The sequence below is a fragment of the Cydia splendana genome, chromosome 4 (assembly GCF_910591565.1).
Source record: "Cydia splendana chromosome 4, ilCydSple1.2, whole genome shotgun sequence".
NCBI classification, from domain to species: Eukaryota; Metazoa; Arthropoda; class Insecta; order Lepidoptera; family Tortricidae; genus Cydia; species Cydia splendana.
Window position 1 is genome coordinate 18235698 of NC_085963.1, and position 22038 is coordinate 18257735.

The window sequence follows — 22038 nt, forward strand, 5'->3', positions numbered from 1 at the left end:
TAAATACTTAGCTCACCTCCTCGCATTTGATACCCACAAGATGTGCAGTGAATCAACTTAGCAAACATTGTGTATGTTTGATGTATTGAATTGATTTGGCAACAATTTTAGAAGGGGTATACCTACAGTTACCTTTATCATATTTGTGGAATTTGTAATGATCTCATATCTACACGCGAATAGCCGTATCATTATCCCGGTATCAATTTGTTAATACCTACATATGTACTTCATGTGCAACACGCGCATTTTTCTCTGAGATCAAAAGACATTAGAAAGTTTAACAGAAAATCCGGAAAATAACAATTTAATAAAACAGCTGGTGTGTAAATGTAAAAAACATAGAATGCAGGTTAGTAAAGTACCTATGCTAATGCTAAGTGAGAATAATTTGCGTCGAAACGCACAAGGGTCGACCTTTTGGCACACCCCCGGCTCGATTCAATTACCTGGCCCTAATTTAAATTAGGTGGGCACTGTCTAAAAATACACCCATTTTTAATGCTGTAGGTACGAAGCTTTAAAGGCAGTGATTAGGGTAAGCTTCAAAATATTTATTATCCTTATGTAAAGTCGGTCTAAGCTAACTCTGCACAGATTTTAAAGTGACAGAGTGTGGAAGTGCCGTCATAAACGTTATAAAGGCTTGTATTCTGTAATACCAGCGGAATTTATATTACTACACATGCAGCCGTTTAAGTTGCCCACAGTCAAAATCGCATTTTACAGCAGGTTCGTTTTCATTTGTTCGTTTATTTAGACGCAAAATCCTCGAAAGCATGGCCATATGACCCGTCTACATTTTCTGCTACAACTTTTAGAATGTTACGAGTACCTAAACCTATTGCATGCATTAATTTATTTCTCAACCCTAGCTTCGAATCCCAAAGTATTAGGAAAGAACAGAATGATCGTTAAATTATCGCGATCCGAAGCCTTGCTCGATTCCCAGCAACTTTTTTACTTAGCTAAAAGCCATAAATTACGCAACGATTCTGAAAACTCCGCCTTCTACTCCACTTCCGAGTGGCTTTTGGGATTACGATGAAATTTATTGGTTACGCATCCATAAGATACCTTTCATGCTATTCGACCAGACCACTTAGCATTTTTTTTACAATTACTTGTTATTAAGAATTCAAAGGAGTCGAAGATTCGATTAGCGGAGTTGGTACACTTGGTACCGATACGTAACACCGAACGCGGTGTTTTTCACTTGGTAATCAAATCACCCGCGTAAACAGTCAAGATTACCCATCTGACCCATCTCTGTCAAAAACTGGAATAATCTAATAGTGGCGTCAACTCAAGCCCATAGTGGACGACCGCATCTCCATACAAACGTAGTCCCCATTTTTTCCCCTACAATTTATCGCATATTTAACACTATACATTTTTAAAAGCTCCATTTTATCGCAGATTTAACACTATACATTTTTAAAAGCTCCATAGCCCATAGGTAGTCTGTGTGGAAAGAGAAGAGTCGTGGAATATATGGGAACCAAAACATTCTACGACTCTTCTCTTTCCGCACAGACTCTAAAAATATATTTTCCATAATGTCAATAAGTAATCCAGGCAGAAAAACGGGGACTATGTTTTTAAGGTGAAGCAGTCACGTGACGCCGTCCCTTTTAATTAATTAAAAAAATATCTTGTCAACGGAATTTTATATCATTATCGTATATTAAAGATCTATCTTAAATCTTTTGTATTTTAAACCATAGTCTAAAACATGGTCTTCTCTTCCCAGAGTGACACAGGTCTACGTCACAATAACATGGCCGCTATATATAGCGCTATCGCATATTATCATATAGCGCTGTCGCATGATGACGTAGGCTTGTGTCAGTTAGGTGACCTAGAAAAGACGGGAAGACTGGGAAGAGAGTACCAGGCGGAGTATATTATTATACCATGTTTTAAACCAGACCAATACGCGTCTGGAGTCATTACTTTATTCATTAGGCATCCCAAGAAAATACTATAGTGCGTCAAGCAAATCTTGTCAGTAGCAATGTAAAGCAAACTAAAGTAGGGCAACACTCAAAGAGCAGTAGGGCTACCGCCAATACCGAAAATCGTCAATTGCGGGCATTTTTCTCTGTCACTCTAATTATGCCTGCATTGGAGTAAAAGAGTAAGATCCCCGCAATTTGCGAATTCTACGACGTACGTTCGCATATTTTTGTTATAAAAACATTCGCGGTAGCCCCTCAGTATTGCGTTAAGAAAAGCAGCAATGTACGTCGAACCAAAACGAATATGATTTTTTTTCCGCTGAGCGCGCCCTACGTACGTCAATTCAAATTGTCACTTGCGGCTTATTGAAAATTTTAGAAATTGTTATTTAATATGGACGGACAATTTAAAAGCCATGTTAGTCAAAATGATTAACAAATTTGAAGATATCAAATTACAATTAGAAACGGACTATGCCATTAAACCATTCTGAGAGAACTCAAAATCACCAAACGACTCTCAACAATCTGCCAGGATAGGGCTCTTAGATTCTTTGGGCACATACTGCGGTCGCCACACCACAGCCTCGAACGTGACATCATACCGGGGCAAGTTGAAGGCAAGCGCGCTAGAGGAAGAGCCCCTGCAAGATTGTCGGATTCCATAAAACAAGCATGTGGTTCCATGCAGAGGGCAGCCCAAATAGCCCTTGTTCGCGATAAATGGAGGGACATAGTTATTGGTCACGATCCTCAGTCATGAAGGGAACGACAAAGAAGAAGAGATGCCATTAAACTAGAATGTATGAATAAAATCATTGCTTCCGCAGGTAGATGTCCTACTGAATTTTAATATTTTATTAGATTTCTCAGTTGGAATTCAATTTTAATCATAGCAAAATGGAAATTGTGGAATATTTGATACTTACAATATAATATGCTACTTGTTAATGTAAATTAGTGTACTTTTCTGGATCAATATCACATACCTACCTGTGTAATATTTTGATTGGTGATTATATTGTACAATATACATAATAAAAATAAAACAAATGATATTTGGGTGCTTATTTAATTTAAATGTAAGAGAAGATAAGGGTCACTTTAACCTACCTACACTTTAATTCAGGGCATTCATTGAAAAAATATGAAGTTACCAAGGTTACCTGGTCACTTCAACCAAGCATCATAATACTCTGTAGTCATCTATTGCATCTTAAGCATAAAACAGATTTGTTACAAAATGTGTAATTTCAGTTTCCAAACATAAGGAGTCCTTTTATCTTCCCTATATAACTTTAATTAACTTACAATAAACATTTCTTGGGTAAACTAAATATTTTTAGTTTAGTTTAACAATAATTTGTCTAATTTAACCCTTGGTACCTATTTTATTTCATGGTCTAAGAAATACTATTCTTCTATTCAATTTATAATTTGTAGGGTTCTGTGGCAGGCATAAAAAAGATTCTTTATGTAGTTTGGCCCAGGACTGACTGTCTAAAGACAGAGGGAATCATACTCTTTTTCTTATGCTAAAGCTATGAGTATAATTTTCTTGGATCTGACTGGCTAGTTGTGTTTGCCCGGCTAAAGTTTAGGAAATATGTTTGAGAAATATAACACAATTATAATATTGTATAATAAAAATAAAAAATACTGTTAGGAAATTTTATTAACTTGTACATAGACGTGCGCGCCGGTCGAAAAAAATCAGGCGGCGGCGCGCCACGTAAAAATCCACGGCGGCGGCGTAACGCCGGCGGCGTGGGATTTTTCAACTTTTCAATATTAAGACGTATAATGAAAAGTTACGCTTAACCCTTAAGGGGCTACTCCACGCCAATGACCTTCGATCTGTATCCCTTAGTTTTCTAATGTTTTTTGTACCTTATTATATTAATAGCAAGGCTTTAAACAATATAGTATCCCATATTTACTTCAAAGTTCATTGTCTTCGAGATATTTGGCATCTAAGTTGAACAATTTTAGGCTAAAAAACTGGTTTGCTGGCCATAACTTTTGTGTTAATTAGTTTAAAATTAAAACCCTGGACATCTTTTTCGAGACGTCAAAGACGAACCCAAATATGTAGATTTCGTACATGTAAGATCACCGCAAACTAGATACGAAAAAAGTGTTTTTTAGACAATGTTTAAAAAATTCATAAAAAAATAAGTACTTATTCATTTTTTTCAAAATCCGGTGGACAAAACTGGAGATAAAAGATTGAAAAACCGATAACCGTTTGTCTTATAATTGTATCTGTAGTGCAAAAAAAGGAGATACGATTCAAAACTTGTCAAAAATCGATGAAAACCTCGGGTAGCCCCTCGACAAGGGAAAAAAAATCTCAAAAAACTGTGTTAGTATATTTTTTTTGGTGTTATTATCTTATTATGTGGTTGCTTATTGTAAAAAAAAACATGAAAAAAATATATTTATAATAGTTTCGAAAAAAACATACGTATGTTAAATATGTTGGATGTTGCCAGGTTCGGTGTAAATAAAAAGATACGCCGCATAATGAAAAGACGTCCAGTATTTTGGATACATACAGTACTTTATGTGCATAAGGTTTTTTTTCTTTCAAATTCATGTTTTTTTAATAAATATAGAATAATTGCATTTTTTAATTACAAATACACTTACTGATAATGTCAACTTATGTTATGAATTAATTTCAAACCTATTATTTTTATATTTTTCCAAAAACTTTATAGCTCGTAGGTGGTAAAATTTTACCGTCATTTATCAAACTTAGCGGGGTATCGTAGGAGGACTAGGAGGCAGCAACATCTGAGCAATGGTTCTTACAATAATGCATGCAATTTTATCAATATTTTCGTAAGAAATTTCTCAAATGAAATCGGGTCTGTCTCTTGATGTCTTGATAAACGCACAGGAAAAAAAATCCGTAAAAATATTTTTTTATATATTTGGTTCATTCATTCATTACGTTGTAAACCGACAAGTAATTAATTTTTAAAACGTTTTGAAACACCTAACATACCTCTGTTTAATTTATTTACCATAAGAACTACCAGAAAATTTGATAATTTTACTCTTCGCATACTTGGCAATGTCCAACATACTGGACTTAGCAAAAGTGCCGTGTTATCGACAACGGTTAAAACACTGGACATTATACTTTGTAAATGTGTTTTACCCATACATACAACACATTTTTATGTAAATCATACTGCCACATAAGAAATAGTTAGTATTGTGTTGGTGCGACATAAAATTGTAGAAAATAAATTATACAATAACCAATAAAATTCCGTACTAAATTATTGCCAAGTAAGTAAGTATTTTACATCAAAAATGTGAGAGTTACGTAGGAAGTGGCGCCCGCAATAATTTTCATCTATTTCTTATCGGTCTATAACCTATTACATATTTTAACGCTGCATAATACTGTCTTATAAAAAAATATTCGGCGCGAATTTTTCGCACGTCTACTTGTACATTAGGCTATTCAAGACTTGTCATTTTGGAAATGTGAAAATACTTTTCTAAAATGATACCTACACTGCGTCTAGTGCTCCATATGAATGCTGACTACATTATTTTCTTTTATTGAACAAACAGGTATGTAAAGCGACTTAAAACTTCTTTTAAAAAGATACATAGGTACAGTCAGCAGCAAAAGTTACTAAGCGGGCCAGGTATTCAAAATTACCTTGACACACTCTTATTCTCTTAATAATAAAGTCGCGTCAAGATAATTTTGAACACCTGGCCCGCTTAGTAACTTTTGCTGCTGACTGTACCTGTTTCAGCAAGTATAAACTAGGATTTCCCATAGGTATATATGTGCAGTAGCTGAGAGCATGAAACAAATTAGCCTAAATAATATACTTTCTTGATGACTAACATAAGGACAACTTATACAAGAATAATCTATTCCATCAATATTTAAGCTCTCAATATTTTTGTTACATTTTTAAATAATAAATTTATTTTTCGTCTTGGTTGCGCTGTACACGTATACAAACCGCCGTAGGTAAGTATTGTCTGACTGAACTTCTGAAGAGAAACTACCTACTACGAACGCCTCATATTGAGCGAGATTTAATCCTGCAACAAACATATGTAAGGATTAGGTAATGTTGCGAAAGAACGGCGATATAATCAAAGTTCTTAATACTGTTTTAAAAGTTTACCTTTGTAAATTATGTAGTCGAATCAGTCGCTGAAAATAGTAAGATATGTGGGCCTATGGACGGTTTCCAGGACACAATGTGTGGTCTTATTGGATAGATTTAGGCATACGTTTTAATTTTATTTATGCCTTTTAACCCTAAAACAAAAAAACTGCACATAATCTTACAAGTTCCCAAGTTCTTCCCATGTTCTTCCAGTACTTGTCATAACCTAAAATGTTAGTAATGTTTACTATGAACGAGTATGATTATACATTGCAGGCTTAGCTTTGCTTAAGGTAATGCACAATCTTATTAAATATCAGAAAATATCACAGGTCACAGCAGAAATATCTCTTGAAATAAAAACGATTCAGAATGTCAACAAACAAGTTGGCCACAGATAAAACACAGACGACACGCGAATTTGGAATTATTCGAACATAGTGTTGCTAGCCCGCGATTTTTCAAATTTGCCGCCTTTTTCTACTGACAAGATTTGCTTGACGCAGTATAATAGCGCGATTCAGGATTTTTAGTTAAACGAGCAGCGCCATCTAACGTGCAATTTGGTTACCAAACAAAAACTATGATCGACCTACAACAACCTGTCTTTCAAGAAGACTCTTGATAGCGTGATTTTGGCGTGATTTAGGATTTTCATGTCTGTGCGGAACTTCGAGCAACACGGAAGGGAGGCGGCATTCGCACTATTTCCCCTCTGCCGAGGTACAAGATTAGCGCGTCAATCTAATCTAGCGCGGGTAATAAAACTAGTTGCACTTGGATTTTTCACTAGACCGAGTCCAGACGCGCGCGTGAACACTGCTGCACAAAAATGCCTGTTTGCTCGGTTTTTTGTTATAAAAAGAGGTCGGGGACATCAAATTTACAAAAAGAAAGTGTTACATTTCACATGTAATATTTTTTTTACATATCATACGTTTAATTACATTCAAACACAATTATTATATTTTAGTCTCATGTAATTGTTGGATTTATCGAGTTTGCTCGCTCAGTACAAATTGCGGATCGGTCGAGCGACAAATCCGACTTCTCATCTCTCAGAATACAATAACATACTTCAACGAAAATGTGATAGTGTGCGTGTTGTGACACTTGTCACTCGTCCGTACACAAAAAGAGATCGAGGTTTGCAAGATTTGTCTTTGACGTGTGTCATTTTCTATGTATTTGTGTCGTCATTACAGATTGGATTTTGTATGTAAGTGTGTGAGAAGTGCGACTGTGTGCACCTTTCCCCCCGCGAAAAATGGCAGAAAGATTTGTACGGTGAGATATCGCTTGGGCCCCTCCCTTCCGATGTGTCGGAAGCCGGTGTTGCTCGAAGGTGCGGAAAGAGAAAAGTCGTATATAGAATGAATTGGATCTCATACAAGCGATGTACATTCTCGCGCGCTCGTCTCATGGCTCGCAAGCTCGTTGAGCTAATATAATTTAAACATTAACGGCACGGCATAAGGTTTATAACCGAATGACAAGCCGAACGCGAGTGTGTCGAGGCGAGCCACGAGTCTAAACCGGCTAATACATTTCACGATTCTTCTCTTTCCGCACAGAGAGAACAGTGTCATTTTTGATTTGCTGATTCCCTACACTTTACAGAGTTGACAAAAAAAACATCCTGACCTTATTTTGATGAAAAATCCTTTGTTTGAAACTATAGATGGTCAAGCAAATCTTGTCAGTAAAAAAAGGCGCGAAATTCAAATTTTCTATGGGACGTTATCACTTCGCGCCTACATTTTTCAAATTTGCCGCCTTTTTCTACTGACAAGAACTGCTTGACCAAGTATATTTCAATCATATTTTAGATTTTACTCCATTATATTTATATTCTATTGTCATCTCATTCTTTAATATGGCAATCAAAAGTGACACAACCACACTAGACTAGAGAAACGAAACCACCACGAAATGAATTACCACTATAAAACGTTTAGCCAACATTACGCGTTTATATGAATCAATGTAATGTCTTCCCTCCCTTTTAAATGATTTATTTTGTTTATCTGTGCCTGGTTATGAATTCTGTCAAAAAAGTTGTAACTTTTGTGATTGTGTAGAATTTATTTTTTAAACACTATTGTTACATTGTACAATGAAACACGCTTTTGCAAAATTGAACATTGCAATTTCCTAATAAAGTATTGAATTTAAATTGTTATGCGTGAGGTGTTTCGCCAGCGACAATTGCAGCGCCGTCTGTGAATTAATGATTTGAATCATAATGAAAGCGTATTTAAAATAACTTAGAGTAGGCGAAGTGTGAAGAGAGTTTGTTGTGGCTGGTGTTAGTGTTTTGAAATTGTGTTGGAGATGGCGGAGAACGGGGCGTTTGTGGCCAAGCCGGTCCGTGGTTGGATCCACCCGGACTCCGTGCTGGCGAGCGACGGCATAACATATGCGGTCAGGGTAAGAAACTGCGACATTCCTAGCGCACCTCGAACATTGCGATCACAACAGGAAGTCCCCTGTGACGCAAATATGCCTTAAGTTATGCACATTCTAAATTTATAGGCTTGTATGTATTTTGCAGTACATTGGGTGTATGGAGGTGCTGACTTCCATGAAAAAGCTGGATTTTGAAACCAGATCTCAAGTAGCAAAGTAAGTAACTCAAGTTTTGGCTGTTTAGACGTACATTTGAAAAACATACCTACATTATTCAAAATGGCTTATAAAATCAGTAAGAGGAAAATTGTTGAATTGTTTCTTAATAACACACAGACCAAGGCGGTTTTCTGTGTTAATAACAAGCATTGTACTATGTTCTTTTTTAAATAAAATGAGTAAAATAAATTGATGAAAACATGAACCCATACATTACATTCACAGAGAATGCATAGCTCGAGTTTGTGCAGCAGCGGGCTTAAGATCAGCAGACAAAAAGCGCCGTGTCGGCCAAGCTGCAGCACGAGCTTTAGCGGCAAAGCCGCGCATGGCACATTCCGGAGCCAATGTGGCCCTCACCATCTCATCCAAAGCCATAACTCTAGCAGCACTTGAAGGCCACGAGACAGTAGCCCGACATGACATGCCAAGAGTATCATTTGCATCTGGCGGTGACGCAGACTCTTTAGACTTTGTAGCATATGTAGCCAAATCAGCACCACCTTCAGAATGGAGGGCATGCTATGTGTTAGAGTGTGGGGGGAGGCTAGCCCAGGATGTCATTGCTACCATTGGACAAGCCTTTGAACTCCGCTTCAAGGAATTTTTAACAAAACCTTCCTCGTAAGTAAAACATGTATCTATTCTGTTCTTTAACCTAAACTATGCCCCTAAACCTGATGCCCCTAGTGGCCATTGATTTCCTGCCTATTGTTATTACTTCTAGCCCATTTAAGCAAGGTAGATTTTCCTATGTTGAGCTTTAGACAGGTCGGCAACAAGCGGCCCGCGGGCCGCATGCGGCACGCGAACCTCTCACTTGCGGCCCGCGAGCCTCTGGCTATTTTGTATGTAATATTGACAAATGACAATGTGTGATAAAGTCATAAATATTAACAAAGTGCGGCCCGCGTCAACTTCGGTAACTACTATTTGGCCCTTGGCTGCTAAAAGGTTGCTGACCGCTGGTTTTGACGATTGAAATATTTTTTTTTTTAATGACTTTCATGTGTAAGTAGATTATTTTTGGCCTTTTAATTCATAACAAACAAATGAATTAAACCCTTCCTGCCAAAGTTAAACTGAAAATAACATATACTTATATAGTTTTATATTTTTTCCTCAAATGAGATCACCATATTACAAATTCCACAAATATGATAAAGGTACCCCTTCTAAAATTGTTGCCAAATCAATACATCAAACATACACAATGTTTGCTAAGCTGATTCATTGCACAGATAAAGCTATCAATTAACTGGTCTGCTGTGTACTGCTAATAAATAAGGATGACTCAGACCTTGTTGCTTTTATACTGAATTCAATGGCTCTTGCATTTTGCATATTTTTATTGCATTCATGTAGTATTTTGTCAATGCAGATTGGACTATATCATACAGTTATAATAAGGTGCAGTTTTCAATAACACTTTCTAAAACCTTGCATTGCATTGACTTGAGAAAGCTGATTTGGTAATATACATGTAGTAGCAATATGTTTTATGAGTTTTAATAATATATATGTGCAAGACCACTTAATTAACAGACATTATTAAGGTTTATGCCATATTGTAGGTGGTTAATGAGGTTGATTTATAATTGAAACTTGATTGCAGAGGCGGCTTCTTAACTAAAACAATACATATGTACCCTTAGACTTAAAATCAACATTTATGACCTCTCGTTAGTCGCGCGACTTCAGTGGGTTAGTTTTTTTGAGCATATGGAAATTACAGTCCAAAATGAAACAAGGCATGTGGAGTTGTGTAACAACACGAACACGTGAAGTTGAGCTACTTTGATGCTAATGAAAACCATATTTATTTTCGCCCAGAATTCAAACTTATTAAGTTACATTGCTAGACTGTTAGCTAGATAAGCTTTATCAAAAGGAAAGAATGGTCTGCTAAAGTGGATGTTTCATAAATATAACAGTCAATGTATGGCTATATTGTTAATACTTAGAATTGTTCATATAGGCAATGAAATTATGTCATCTAATAACTTTTCCTAGAACTATTATGTCTTATCTACTATGTATGTCCCTATTGTTATATATACACAAAGAGGATATTTTCCTTTGCTGCCTCAGGAAATCCATTCATATGTGCTCCTACAATACAATATACATAAAATTGTATAATACTAGTTTAGATAAAAGCTGTAATGCTAACAAAACTGTTTGATTGTTCTAATATATAGTGGTCACTGGACTACTGGGTTGTTAACTATAATATATAAATAAATAAATAAAGATAAAGAGTATGGGACAACCTTACACAAATCGTCCTAGTTCCACAGTAAGCTCAATAAGGCTTGTTATGTGGCTACTATAGACGACGATACATACAAACATTCATAAATATGTATAGATAAACAGATAGATAAATACTTAAATACATAGAAAAAAACCATGTCTCAGGGACAAATATTTGTGAAGAACACACAAATAAATTTCCTTACCAGGATTTGAATCTCCTGCTTTGTAGGTAGGGTCACTACCAACTAGGCTAGGAGGCTGTTAAATTATATATGATTAATATGCTTCGACCTTGTTACCGACTGTGTTCTCACTCCTGTCCACAGCCTAAACCTAAACGGCTCCCGGCCGCTAGATGATCGCGAGTACTACAACGACATGCCGGACAAGATGCCGCCGGAGCCTCCGTCCCACCGCCACCCGCCGCCGCCGCCACTACAGCCGATTCCGCCAATGTCTTCGTAAGTAGTATGTTACCGACTATGCCCATACTCTTCACAGCCTGAATCTAAACGGCTCCCGGCCGCTAGATGATCGCGAGTACTACAACGACATGCCGGACAAGATGCCGCCGGAGCCTCCGTCCCACCGCCACCCGCCGCCGCCGCCACTACAGCCGATTCCGCCAATGTCCTCGTAAGTTAATAATATTGCTATATTCCACCTAACTTACTTGAGGGCCACAAAATGTACACTCAGAGCGTCAGGAGCGTGCACGCTTAATTCTAATGCCACAAATATATGGAGGTCGGCGAGGTCTACGCTCAGACTTCGCATTCCGTGGCCGAAGCATTATTCGTTACAGTTTTGTGTGGTACTTGCGGGGTAGTTTCCTAGTGGCCTAGTATATTGAGCATGAGCTCTGAGCATCAGGTGAACTTTTTACCAGCCTAAGCAGAAAAGTTACCCTCAAATTTTTCTTAATATAATAGCAACTCACAGACCAACCCCTATAGACCGAGCTTATAGGACGACTCGCGGTCACCGCCCGTATGGTGTATAGGTCAAATATAAGATTGTTCGCGCGCCGCTCCGATCAGTTGCGCCCAAGGTTACGACCTGTTAGCAGTGTGCACGAGTCTAAGAAAATAAATCGTAAACTATTGAATTCATTGGGAAATCATGGGATATTGCAGCGTAAAATGGTGTGGCAAGTCATCTAAGACTTCTACTTACAAAACAGATGGAATAACATCCCACAGGAAAGCGAAATTCATTATTTCATTGAATAATGTTTCTTGTCCGCGGGGTTCATTTTATACTGGTCAGTAAGCAGAGGCGAAGTATGTCCGTCCCTTTTCGTCAACTTGAAAATGCAATGCGCTATCCCTTTCCCTTTCGACTAGTGATGTGACGATGATGGTTTTTCAGTTGCGGAAACTTCGTGCTTCGTCATACCGTATTGTACCATTTTAGACCTGATTTTGGACCTGATGATGAACTTCAAAGAAGTGCGAGGGAACTCGGTGTTGGTTTGTGATAGACATATGTTGTATGGGTTTTTTAGAATCCTCTAGGTGAGCAGTTAGGTCTCATGTCACGAGATGGACCTAATGATGAACTTCAAAGAAGTGCGAGAGAACTCGCAGTTGATTTGTAATAGGCATATGTTATTGGTCCATTTGAATATGTTTTCAATACAACCTTCTATGACCTTAATAAAACGGACAAAAGAAAATAATTGTATGAGATTTTGGCGACACTTTTTTCTCGTATCGAAAGAGATTGCGATTCTGAGTGGAAATAATATAAAAATTCTAAACTTTAAAATTCAAGTTCTGGGTACTTTAAACAGAAATGCCCTAATATGTTAAGTAAAAATTTCAGGTACATTGTTAAATTACTTAATGAAATATTAAATTAATCAATAAGTATAATTATTAAGTAAGTTTACTCTAAGTATACTAAATTGGTAACAATTTTACCACAATAAATTTCGATGTCACTGGTAGCAGTACCCACTACCTGTAATGAACATGTCCCATCCCTACATTTACACGTGTCAGCGCGCCATGTTTAAAACGACCAATCACAACGCCGTGAGCACCCCTCCCGCACCTCACAGTTTGGTGATTTGCGTCGGGAACAAAATGGCCAATATTAGGTTTCTAGAGGCGGTGTTCTGTGTAGCAACTGGACGGATGCTGCAGTTAATCTGGAAGATTGGAAGTCTAGGGGGGAGGCCTTTGCCCAGCAGCAGCAGTGGGACACTATATAGGCTCTTAAAAATAACCGGACAAGTGCGAGTCGGACTCGCCCACCGAGGGATCCGTACTTTTTAGTATTTGTTGTTATAGAGGCAACAGAAATACATCATCTGTGAAAATGTCAACTGTCTAGCTATCACGGTTCGTGAGATACAGCCTGGTGACGGACGGACGGACGGACGGACGGACGGACGGATGGACGGACGGACGGACGGTCGGACGGACGGACGAACAGCGGAGTCTTAGTAATGGGGTCCCATTTTATCCTTTGAGTATGGTACCCTAAAAATAGACTTTCAGACAAGACAACATGTCACATTGGAACCTTTTCCCCAAATTACGTTTACAGTGATCAACTTAGTTTTAAACATATTATAAATATGTATGTTGTAACAGGTGCGAGGAGAGTGTCCGGCACTACGTGAACCAGACGCCGCCGCCGCGCACGCCGCCGACGGCGCTGCTGCCCAACCATCACACCGACATCTTCGACATGCGTGAGTACCTGCTAAGCAAGTGCATATTCTACACATGCGTGAACATGACCTGTACTAGCAGAATTTACCATGATGTGACTTGGCAATATGACCTATAGGCTATAAGCTATACATCTAGATGTGAAATATTCAGAAAATTTCCTAATATGCATGGGAGGTTCTAGAGAAATCCAAATCGCATACAACTTAGTAAAGGCAAAGAGAATTTGAAATAGAGGCGGATTGTCAAAGTAAAGTAGACCAAAGGTATGGTGCAATCTTTTCAGGCGATGGCGCCATAACATTTGGCCTACTGTCGAGTAGATGGCGTTAATTTCAATATTTAACAAATTTACACATATCAGTGAAAGAATAAGGATCAAAGTCAAATAGCGTTCTAACAGTTTTAATCTTCTGTTGAAAGATGGCAGTAAATGTACTGTGGCTACATAATTTACCATAACAGTAATTCTCTATACACTCTATTCCTCTTTTATAAAGGATCCACCCGCGAAAATAGCTGAATTCTATACACGGACACACTAATTTCTTAGGGTGAGCCTTATTTTGCGGGCGACCAGTTATTGTGTTATTTAACTTCTTAAAAACAAGGGGGCATCCAGAAAATAAAAGGAGATTCGATTAATAATTCTTCGCCTTGTATTCCATTCTAAAATAATTACACCAACTGTTAACGCATTCTGTAACGATAAATGGATACTGCGTGTTTCAGAACCGTTCACCGCGGCGCCAGTAACGTCGCCGGCGACCGCCTCGGCGACCTCCAGCTCGTCAGCGGAGCCCGAGCCTCTCTCAGCGGCCGAGCAGGCCGCGTTGCTGGCGCGCGAGCCTTGGTTCCACGGACCTATAGCACGGAGCACCGCTGAAAAGGTACCTACAGTGAACCTAAGTAACTTTAGAGCCTAATAAAGGAATAGTACATTATTGTCGAGGCTCGGAAGTAGCTACTTGCAGGCTGAGGATTCGTTTTAAACGGACGACCTTGGGAGTCCGTTTAATTGAATCCGAAGCCAGCAAGTAGCCTTCCAGCCGAGTCATATATAGTGCTTTTCTCAAAAATGGTGCAAGAAATATAAATATCATAGAAATATTTTACAAAAGCAACTTTCTTAACTAAATTTTTTCACAGAAAAAAGTAGAAACAATTGAAAAAATTAGCTTTGCCGCCTTTTTATTAAATAGAAGTGTATTTTTCTGCCAAAAATACGCCAACCTATTTGAGACAGCTAAATAGTCGCGGTACTAATCATCTGTTTGGCTGTTTAATGGGCCTGTGCCTTCATTTGATATGGCCATTTCAACTTTTAAAAAGTTTGGAACTCGACAAATAATGGAATTTGTATGCAACATTGCAGTCCCAAAATCGAGACTGCAATGTTTTAAACTTTTTAATTTTTGACTGACCATAAACTACGCGCTTCGCAACCTATTTTTTAAACGGCAAAGTCGACTTTGCCGTCCATTTTTGAGAAATAGTACATTATTGTCGAGGCTCGGAAGTAGCTACTTGCAGGCTGAGGATTCGTTTTAAACGGACGACCTTGGGAGTCCGTTTAATTGAATCCGAAGCCAGCAAGTAGCCTTCCAGCCGAGTCATATATAGTGCTTTTCTCAAAAATGGTGCAAGAAATATAAATATCATAGAAATATTTTACAAAAGCAACTTTCTTACGTATATATTTTCACAGAAAAAAGTAGAAACAATTGAAAAATTAGCTTTGCCGCCTTTTTATTTTTTTAATAAAAAAATAGAAGTGTATTTTTCTGCCGAAAATACGCCAACCTATTTGAGACAGCTAAATAGTCGCGGTACTAATCATCTGTTTGGCTGTTTAATGGGCCTGTGCCTTCATTTGATATGGCCATTTCAACTTTTAAAAAGTTTGGAACTCGACAAATAATGGAATTTGTATGCAACATTGCAGTCCCAAAATCGAGACTGCAATGTTTTTACCTTTTTAATTTTTGACTGACCATAAACTACGCGCTTCGCGACCTATTTTTTAAACGGCAAAGTCGACTTTGCCGTCCATTTTTGAGAAAAAGTAGATTACACACTTTGGGTGTGTCTTAAGACTTTGGGGTACTAACCCCCATAATAAAAATATAGTACTGAGACCTACTCGTCGGTAAGTAGTAATTGGTAAATATTTCCACCATATCCTTATATTTGTCTTTGGGTGGCGCCTAGCGACATCTATCGTAACAATATTACACTTTGGAAAACAGAAAGTATGTTAACTTTACTGTGAATGTAAAAGAAGTTTGGAATTTCACAATCTTCATCAGATTTGTGATCTAATAAACTTTTGTTGATAAATAGGCAATGTCATTTACATAATGTATTTTGGTTTCATTAGGATGCGTATGACTACTAGCGACATCTATTGGTGATTCTATTATTTGTAGGCACGAACCACTACTACTGTCAAGTTTGAGATAAATCATATAAAGTCAGTTCAAATATAAAAATCTTGGCCCTGTATTTTTTCTTCATTAGCAAAAAGTTCGTAGAAGTAATATAATGAAATAACCTCAACAAGCATTCAAGGGCGTCGCCAGCCAATTAACTAAGTGGCAAGTTGATATCGTCGAAAGCCTAGCAGAGGGATGGAGGAGAAATATTTGATGTGGCTGTGTTTCCTTCTGCAGAGTTCAAAACTCTGCTCGAACCGTTACCTTTAAGCGGTAAATCTATATAGCAATATGAATAATGGTTATATTTTCCAGCTGGTGACGGCGGACGGCGAGTTCCTGGTGCGGGAGTCGGCGGGCAGCGCGGGGCAGCTCGTGCTGACGGGCGCGCGGCGCGGCGCGCACAAGCACCTGCTGCTCGTCGACCCCCACGGCGTGGTGAGCATGAGCACCCCACCCCGCACCGGCGGACCACCTCACGACCATTCCACGGGCTGTCCCGTACAAACGCATTTTATTTCATATATTACAACTTTTTCTGCTGGTAGCCTAGCGGTAAGAGCGTGCGACTTTCAATCCGGAGGTCGCGGGTTCAAACCCCGGCTCGTACCAATGAGTTTTTCGGAACTTATGTACGAAATATCATTTGATATTTGCCAGTCGCTTTTCGGTGAAGGAAAAACATCGTGAGGAAACCGGACTAATCCCAATAAGGCCTAGTTTCCCTCTGGGTTGGAAGGTCATATGGCAGTCGCTTAAAAACTAGTGCCTACGTCAAATCATGAGATTAGTTGTCAAGCTGACCCCATGAGCCGTGGCAAAATGCCGGGATAACGCGAGGAAGAAGAAGATATTACAACTTTTTCTTCGGCTATTAAAGCCGACGGTTATTTTTCTGTGCATATTTTTGTCAGTCGTGTCCAATGCGCGCAGCGATATAGACGCATAGATGATCAATTAATTTAATTAATTGCGAAATTAGCGCGGCTCGGCCGCAGCTAGCGAAGTGACGCGATGAGTGCCTCCGGACAGAGTGCACCGATCGTGAACGAGCTCCTCGCCTTTCTGCAACAGAAGCTGCTGCTGGAAGGAGTGATGGACACGGTGTCTGCTGTCCAGATCTGTTCGTCGAGTTTTTCCGTCGAAGATATCTGTACAGCAAAGAAGGTGCTGCACGAGTCCCTCGGGAGCGCCGGCACGTATGTACCTCACCGGAGAGGAGATGAAACCGGGAAGAAGACCCTCCGGAACATCATAAACGTTCTAAGGGAGAATGAAGATCGGATTCCAGAGTTTACGACGACGGGTGCCTCCAGCCTGCCGTCCTATATTCCGGATCATGTCGACGTTAGCTGCTTGTTGAAGGAAATCGTGGCCCTAAAAACAAGTCTAGCAGATGTCATTTCGAAGTTTGATGCAGCCCAGGTCACTATAACCGAGTTACGCAACGAAGTCATCAGTTTGCGAAACAGTGCCCTTACTCGGTCGGCGGCGTCGAATTTCAAGTGCGATGACCGGCAAGCCACGAGCGCCGAGTCGGTCAGTTTGCGAGTTGCTGACACTGTAACATGTGTCGCATCAGCCGTGTCGCCGCCCGCGAGCCTCCCGCGCGCGCGCCCTCCCCCCGCCTCCTCCAAATCACGTCATCGTGTTTACGCGGATGTCGTCGCCGGTCCGAAAGTCGCACCGAACCGGGTTAGTGTACCTGTAAAGGGTACTGAAGATTGAGCGGCTCCCAAGGAGAAGCTCCCTGTTACCAGTGTGGATGAAGAGGATTTCACAGTGGTATCAAGAAAGAAGAAGGCGCGCACGGCGCCTCGTAAGACTCAGTGTGGTACCGCCGAACCGGCTAATTCTGGCTTGCGGGTTGCTACACCGAGTAAGGCGCTGTACGTATCGCGCCTGCATTACACCGCCACGGCTGCTGAAGTGGTGGAGTATGTACACCAGAAGACCGGCTACACGCTGAGGGTGTTCCAGCTTCGATCGCGCCACTACGTGCACTTCAACTCTTTTGTGGTGCGCGTGCCGCGACCGTTGCAGGGAACCATCGAGTGCGTCGACTTCTGGCCGAAAGGTGTCGTGTTTCGGAGGTTCCGGGGCAAACTGCCGAATCCGACACAAGAGCAGCCGATGCAACGGAGCCACGCCGTTTTGTCGACTAAATAGTGTTTAGTTTTAAGTTTATAAAATACATATGTATGTTAGTCTGTAAGGTATTTGTAATATGGGCCTTGTTGCCTGAATTAAATTTCTAAATAAATAAATAAAAATAAATTTGTTGTTTTGTCACTGAAAAAGAAACTCATATACCTACATATCTTCAGAAAATTCGCGTTTGTACGGGACAAACGACAATTTCATGGAATGCTCCCTCCATTGCTACACATAAGGGTGCTATTCCACCTGTCCAACTTGGTGCATTGCGTCTCACTCTCTCATTAAGCAAAATGTGAGACGTTAATATACATTAGACTATGATATTGGACATATGGAATACCACCTAGGAATGTTAGGATCTACAGAGTTGCTGATTCTAAGTAGAAGTTACATAAAAATATCAAAAACCAAAAGTGTAATAAAAATGGCTCTTTTGATATGCTTTTGGTCGATTATATTAAGTAGTCCACTATTTTCCTACTAGATGTCACTAGTGGTAGTCGTCACAAGTTCCGCCGCATTTTTACACCGGATAGGGGGGTCATAAGATTTTTTTGCTTTAAACTGTTATTCGTTTTGTTACATTCATAAGCGCATTGTACATATGCCTGAAATAATTAAACACGATTGTAATTTGATTATTAATACTGATAGCTGCATAAGTCAGAGTTCCTTCCTTTCGTACTAGATGGCGCTAGTGGTAATCACTAACGAGAATATTGCTCTGAAAACTAATATTTTTTCTTCAAATATTCGCATTCCTCATTTCTTTTACAATCAAAAGTAAGTAAGGGTGGTATTCCTCCTGTCCAATTCTTTGTCCAATGTGTACTTTGTCTCACATTTTGCTTAATGAAAGAAAGACGCAATGACATTGGACCAATACAGGGTGCAATCTTTTACGTGATACAAAAATAGTGTATCTAGTTCCGCTGATGCTGGAGAATATAATGCATTTATTCAATTGTTTAAATTAGTCTTATTTAAAACTTCATATTTTTCTAACAAATAATTTAATCACAAACTCAAAGTATGGACACCCTACATTCTATGACAATGACACTTCACGAGTTTTATCAATTATCTTATCACTGTTATTGATGATTGATAAGTTCCGTACCTAATTACCGATTCGAAGAAAGCCTTATCAATTTGAATAATTTTCTCTTAAGAAATCTTGGAGGGACTAGCGTTACCCAGTTTCCGCTGGGGACAGCGACATCTAGCGTTTAACAAACAAATCTGTCACCTAGAGATTCACGTAGAGAAAGACATTTTTTTACGTAAATCAGTTTTTCAGCGTCAAAATTTCACATCATGGGACCATCGGTCGTTCTCGATTACACACAAAAGTTACCGATAATGCCTGATTGCATTACACGGCCAAGTTATCAACATTTGCGAGTGGCTCTACATTACCGTGTGGTGATTGTACTTCTACATAAAGACTGTTAATAATAAACGAAGTAAGTAGACAAAATTTATTTACAAAACGAAAACTAGTTTACTTCAAACGTATTTTAATAACTGTTCAAAATGTCCACCACCTTCCTGCTGGCATAACTCCGCACGCCGTCTTAAATTGTCTCTAAGTTTGCGAAGTACATACTCCTTGGCTCTCATCAACCACCAACATCAAACGCCTGTATAATTTTTTGGCGAAGCTCTGCGACAGTATGCGATTCTCGCTCGTAAACTTGCCTTTTAATCTCACCCCATAAAAAGAAGTCTAGTGGGGTGCGATCAGGGCTACGAGGTGGCCAAGCGATGGGGCCATTGCGTCCAATCCATCGGTCGGGGAACTCCTGATTTAAGTAGTTTCGAACCCGTAGTGAAAAGTGTGCAGGAGTCTTGCTGAAAGTGTAAGTTTTCTAGATTTTCATCAGGAACTCCCATCAATAATCTTGGTAAAACGTTTCTTAGCTGATCCTCGTATTTAGGCCCATTTAGTGTACCTTCAATAAAATGCGGCCCTATTACGCAGTTATTTAGAATGCCTGCCCACACATTAAGCGAAAAGCGAGTTTGGAATGCATCTCTGCGTGTGACACGTGGGTTTACATCACTCCACCAGTGTTCATTGTGGACGTTGAACAATCCTATTCTTGTAAAGGTCGCTTCATCTGACCACAAGATGTTGAGATGTAAGTGACCTAGTAGCCATTGGCAAAACTGTGTCCTTTTACCGTAATCCGCGAGAACAATATCCTGTACACGCTGAAAGTGGAAGGGATGTTTCCCTTGGGAATTCAACAGTTTCCACATAAAAAATGGGATGTTCCAAATCGAGCCGCGGCTTGCCTTGTGCTGGCTTGTGGGTGGCGGTGAAAGTACTCCAGTACTCGAGTACGGAACGGTTCCGCGTAACGTGCTCGTTGTCCTCTGCCTCGGGCATGTTCTGGGACCGTAAACTGGCCATAAGTCCTTAAATTATGGACAGTACTGTTTATAAGACGACGTGTCGGGATTGGAAGTTCCGGATATTTTTCATGGAACAATATCTGAGTTTGCACCGTACTATGGGTCGTAAAATAAACCGACACCATATCCGAACGCTCAATATGCGTAAAAGGATAGGGAGGAGGCATTTTTAAAACTTGGTACATTTTTTGAGTTAGATGATTATTTTGACAAGTCATGTCACGTCGACAGTTGTCGAAATTACTTGTTTTAAATTATTATGGTACCTATCACTCTAGAGTATTTACTGTAAAACTGATACTAAACTTTTTGTTCATTTGTAAAGAAGTAGGATGACCATTCATATGGAAAAAAAAGAGGATATCTTGCAACTGAAATTAAAACTGAATAAAGCAAGTTAGCAATCGAGACCTTTGTAAGACCTCTTAGTTGTGGGAAGAAGTATATGAAACACTAATTTTGTATCACGTAAAAGATTGCACCCTGTATATTGGACAGATGGAATACCACCCTAATACAGAATTTTACAGACTTAAGCTCGGTTTTCCTAGGATAGCGGTGCCGTCATATAGCGGCCGTCTCCAAAATAATTCGACTAAATAAGGATGAGTAGTATTTCGTATGGAGACGGCCGCTATATGACGGCACCGCTATCCTAGAAAACCAGAGCTGTACCGGGCTTAACTTTTCTATTACAATTTCAGGTGCGAACAAAAGACCGCGTGTTCGAGAGCGTGCCGCACCTGATCAAGTACCACTGCGCCAACGAGCTGCCCATCGTGTCCGCCGACTCCGCGCTGCTGCTGCGCCGCCCCGTGCCGCGCCCAGACTCCTGAGGCCGGCGCACTCCCAGCCGGCCCGACCACCAGGTCAACGTGTGACGCGTCACCCGACGGCCAGCGACGGAAATGTACTACCGAATGCAAACGTTTGAATACATTGACTTGTATAAAAGATGGGCCTTACCATAGAGAAAAAAAAAACATAGATTGCTCACTCCTTACATCAGTTTTGGTACCAAAAAGACTATTATTTTCACAGTCGACATCTGGCATCGAGTAGCGAAATTATCAGTACTGCTACTTGACAATTGCAGAGCCTCTACCATCAGTTTTAACATTGACATAACGCTCACGTCTACGTAATTTACTTTCTGTACATCTCGCTTCCACTATTGCTCGCATATGCGAGTACGAGCGAGATGCATAGAAAGTAAGTTACGTAAACGTGAGCGTTATGTCAATGTCAAAACTGGTGGTAGCCGTACAGCAGTACTGATAATTCCGCTACTCGATGCTCGATGCGATGTCGACTATGAAAATAATAGTCTTTTTGG

General features: G+C 39.6%; 1 protein-coding gene across 1 annotated transcript; it reads left to right on the plus strand.

Annotated features, from left to right (window-relative positions):
* Positions 1 to 8139: 8139 nt before the first annotated feature.
* On the plus strand, positions 8140 to 21561 carry LOC134790078 (SHC-transforming protein 1). Its single transcript, XM_063760841.1, has 8 exons — positions 8140 to 8545; positions 8670 to 8740; positions 8969 to 9367; positions 11329 to 11463; positions 13606 to 13706; positions 14419 to 14576; positions 16437 to 16559; positions 21407 to 21561. The coding sequence occupies exons 1-8, from the start codon at positions 8450 to 8452 to the stop codon at positions 21536 to 21538; spliced, it is 1215 nt and encodes a 404-aa protein (XP_063616911.1). The 5' UTR covers positions 8140 to 8449; the 3' UTR covers positions 21539 to 21561.
* The last annotated feature ends 477 nt before the right edge of the window (positions 21562 to 22038 follow it).